General features: G+C 36.7%; 1 protein-coding gene across 2 annotated transcripts; it reads right to left on the bottom strand.

Moving 5' to 3' along the window:
* Nucleotides 1-490: 490 nt before the first annotated feature.
* On the bottom strand, nt 491-3,655 carry LOC104818749 (myosin heavy chain, clone 203-like). Of its 2 annotated transcripts, none has more exons than XM_010548465.2 (7): nt 3,550-3,655; nt 3,000-3,253; nt 2,637-2,885; nt 2,306-2,413; nt 1,252-1,713; nt 1,041-1,142; nt 491-795 (listed from the first exon to the last, which is right to left on the bottom strand). In XM_010548465.2, exons 3-7 carry the CDS (start codon nt 2,802-2,804, stop codon nt 619-621), a joined length of 1,017 nt encoding a protein of 338 aa, XP_010546767.1. In that variant the 5' UTR covers nt 2,805-2,885; nt 3,000-3,253; nt 3,550-3,655; the 3' UTR covers nt 491-618. The 2 variants fall into 2 exon arrangements, with proteins under 2 accessions (XP_010546767.1, XP_010546766.1); XM_010548464.2 differs by having other exon boundaries at nt 3,038-3,253.
* Nucleotides 3,656-4,100: the final 445 nt, after the last annotated feature.

The raw sequence follows: 4,100 nt of genomic DNA, 5'->3' as shown, positions 1-4,100 counted from the left end.
AAAAAAAGCAAACGGAGGAGGATGTCCAAGTTTATTTAATTAATAAATATTATTAGAATATATTTTGCACAAACATAAAACAGTCGTCGTCCAATGCATTTGGATTTGAAATTGGCAAAACTTGACGACGCTTTCTCCCCCCCATTTCGATATTTTCATCAGTCAAAATACACGTTTTCCAATCTTTTAAGACCCTAATTTAAATTATTTTTTCTAATTAGGAAGGGTAGTGAAGATTGTGAGGTGTATTTACAAGCTAAATAACCACATTTAATTAATAACTATAATTAATTATTTTTTTATAACCGAATATCTAGAATCAAGATTAGACTGATCCTAAAATCCAAAACTAATTATATGATTTGGATTATAACTCTCTTTCGAACTCCACACTGAAATAAACATTTTAATTCAAATTTGTATCACAACTAATTAACTTGATCACCATACATAAAGGTATACTATTAAATAGTTTCACTGATTTTCCCCATGAACCAGGAATATTGGTTGCTCTTTTCTTGTAAGATATACTGCATGTATGACTCTATATATCTGCAACTACACTTACATTTAAAAAAAATAGGAATTCAAGATTACAAAGACGGGAAAAAAAAGGGTTCATCGCTTGGAGACTATGACAAGGAACAACATGGACATTGAGACCACGATCTTGAAACCCGAAGTTTCCCAGAAGTTGGGTCTCTCCGACGGGGGAGGCAGCTCTGATTCGTTCTGCCGTCTCTCCGACAACCGATCTCTCAGTTCTTTGATCGCCTTGTCCCTTCTCTCCCCCATCTGTTCCATTTTTAATCATATATCACAGAAATATTCTCAGCAACAAGGAAAAAAGTTTAATCCTTTGATTCAAGATTTGCTTGTTTATCGTGGGTTTGCATGATCATCTGGAGAAAACCCAGAAAAAGTATCTTGGATCATATAAATTTTGGATCTTGGCATGAGGGTTTGGTTCAAAATTAACTGTCGATCCAACTGAAACTGATAATGAAAGAATAGATCGAATGCAATACTCATGAACTTACTCTCTGCAGCTTCCTTGTCTGACTTCGAGCTTCCTGAAGGCAAAACTCCAGTTTCAGAACCTTCTTCTTCAACTCTTGATCCGCCCTTCTCTGTTTCTCCAGCTGTTTCCACGCAAATGTTTCGGTATATCAGTCAAAGGTCATACACGTAGTTTGAAATTTCACACACAAGCAATCACTTAGCAAAGCATAGGAACAAACAGATATGAACCTGTCCTTCAAGCTCCTTGGTCTTGAGCTTCCACTGAGCCGAAATGAACCTTATATCATCTTTCAGCTTCGAGATCTCTTCATCTTTCGTCGCCAAAATCTTGTTGATCCTCTCAAAGTTCTTTGGTGATACGCCTTCCAGGATTCTCCTAAGCTCACAGTCTGCATTCATCCCGGCCTTTGCAACAGCCTCTGTTATGTCGTTCTCGATTCTCAGAACTTCTTCTCTCAGCTGTTTTTGAGAGAATTCTCTGGCGTCCAGTTCACTCTGCAGATTATCGAGCTTATGTCCAAGCTGAGTTACACGATCTTCGTGGTCTCTAAGAGAAAGTGTTTTTTCGTCGAGTTGTTGCATAAGTGTTGAGCACTGCAATTGTGCAGATTGAGCAGAAGCAGCACTTGCTTCTGAGGTTTGATTGGTGATGGCAAGCTGTGATCTCAGATCATCCAATTCCTTAAGGAACTGTTTTGGATAAGAACATAATCAGAAATTCAGGGAAAAGATTTGCAGGTTAACAAAAATGAACAGCAGGATAGACCCGAAATCCAGAGGAAGCTTCCTGTAGGAACGATTATTCGATATGCTGACTATGTAGCTCATCAAACTATTCCATGTTCTAACATTTTGAAAATCTAGTTTGGTAACCTAACCAGATTATCTTAGTTGAAATTTAACAACTTTGAGATCGGAAGCATTGGCCCATTTCAGATTTTCTATCAACAATGAGATCTTATTCGAACATTTCATCACGAAAGTTAACTCTTTGAAAGGGTCAAACAGAAAAACAAACGGATCAAATGCCTGAAGATTCAGATATATCAAAGTCAAGATCTCACACTAAATGCCAGAAGTCTGATCTTTTATCAGTAATGTAATATAACTAAATGCCATTCTATGAACACAAAACTAAGCAGTGTTCTTCGTCTGAAATCAACCGTATATGCATCTTGATTGTGCAAAACCAGTGATCTCACAAAAAAAAACAAGTTGGAAACTTTAATCTCATTGATTGAATCGGAATCACATAGAAATTAGAAGGATTTGAGAGAGGAACCTTTTCAACAGCAGAGGCTGCAGCTTCAAGCTGACAATTTCTAGCTTCTAATTTCTTTTGCAATTTACAGATCTCCATTTCCATGTTCTTGGCCTTAGCTTCTGTTTCCTGGAAAAAAAAAAGAAAAAGAAAACCCAAAAACCAGAGATGAATTAAAATATCATTTCTGTCTGATTAAATTACAAAAAGAAACCCAGAAATTCAACATGCAAAACAAGAAGAATGGTCCCACCCGCCATGGAAACACCAAAATGAACAATAAAAAGGAGGAACCAATGATGATGATGATGATGATTCAAAATCCAATGGGCATAATAAATAAAGAACCCACCTTTCTACATAGCGTTTCTCTAACAAAGGATTGTTCTTGAGAAACCAAACGGACCTTTACTTGCTTCAGCTCCGCCGCCAGAGACACGACGTTTCGCCGGAAAGTCTCTTTCTTCTCATCCAAATCCTTCAACAGTGGATCCACCTTCGCTTTGTCGGAATCGGACATCTGGGTCGGATGATTCTCTCATCCAGAGGCCGCTCTTGATCTGTTTTTGGCTCTTGCATGCACAGAACAAATCCCTGAAATCTGAAGAGCAAAACCCAGAAACCCCAAAAAGAGGTTTTTCAGTGCATGTATGTGGGCATGGAAGTTGCGCATTTAATTCAGAAAAAATAAATGAACAAATCCAAAAACCATTACGGAAAACATCGGATAAGAGGAAAAGATCGCGACTTTACAGGATTTGGATTTGTGAGGAAGGGTTTCGGGAGCGATGACTTAAAGAGTTCAGAAGGAGCTGGATTTTCTTGGGCTCTCCATGTGTTTGTTCTAATTTTCTCGGGGAAATTTCGTCCGAGAAAATTACATCGCTTGTTATGGCATTGAAATCTAATAATTATTTATTTCCATTCCCACGATCCAGAGGAGAGAGAGAAACACGTAAGATGTGCTGCCTGAAATCAAATCAAATAAATGAATTGGCTTATTTGTCGAGACAGATAGAGACTTCTGGAGAGAGAGAGATAGAGAGAGAAATCACTGCTTGATCCATTAACTCACTCCAGATCTCGGAATTAAAACTCCATCCATTCAATTTTGAAACTGAGTAAAAAGAAAGAAAGAAACTTGAAATCACAACAAAGGAAAAACACTTCAAAAATCGAACTTTCTGCGGAAAAATCAAAACTTTCCCTCCAGATTCCTCGAGATTCGTGAATATTTAAATCCAAAATTAGAAAATAAAAAATACCTCGATGTGTTTTGACGAGAAGCGAATGAGCACGAAGGCGATACGATCAAGAAGAACAAGACGAGTGGGGGATGAAATGGGTGGCGAGAGCACCAGAGAATCCCACTCACTACCATTTCACAAACATGTTCCCAGAATCTAATGATATTATTAGTTGGAGAAAAATGTCAATTCAATATTTTAATATTAGCTTCAATTATACGACGACCAACTATGTTAATACTATAATCATATTGTTTTATTCTATCTTATCTAATTTGTGGTGTAAAATTGTGTTAATATCAATATAAAAATGATATATAGAAAACATTGTTTTTGTTAAAAATACCAATATGTAAAATCAAAATATAAACGGAATTTCCGAAAATCATAATATTCGCTTAATTGCGAGTACGTTAGACGAATTTAAGCATCGGGTGATATTATATAGAATGAGCATTAAAGCAAGTGCGACATCATATGGTTTAACGTTAATCTCAATATTATCATATTTTAATTATTTGATTTTTCAGATTTTGGCGACATGTCGACAAGAAGAAGAAAACCCGAAG

The sequence above is a fragment of the Tarenaya hassleriana genome, unplaced genomic scaffold, assembly GCF_000463585.1.
Source record: "Tarenaya hassleriana unplaced genomic scaffold, ASM46358v1 Cleome3, whole genome shotgun sequence".
Lineage (NCBI taxonomy): Eukaryota > Viridiplantae > Streptophyta > Magnoliopsida > Brassicales > Cleomaceae > Tarenaya > Tarenaya hassleriana.
The sequence above is the reverse complement of the archived record's forward strand: the minus strand, read 5'-3'. Positions and strand labels throughout refer to the sequence as shown.

Bases quoted from the DNA above. Each gene is read 5' to 3' on its own strand.
- LOC104818749 (XM_010548465.2), bottom strand. From the start codon at position 2,804: ATGTCCGATTCCGACAAAGCGAAGGTGGATCCACTGTTGAAGGATTTG. The intron at 1,714-2,305 runs GTTCCTCTCTCA...TATCCAAAACAG, and splicing joins CAGCCTCTGCTGTTGAAAAG to TTCCTTAAGGAATTGGATGA. The intron at 1,143-1,251 runs GTTCATATCTGT...GCGTGGAAACAG, and splicing joins CCAAGGAGCTTGAAGGACAG to CTGGAGAAACAGAGAAGGGC.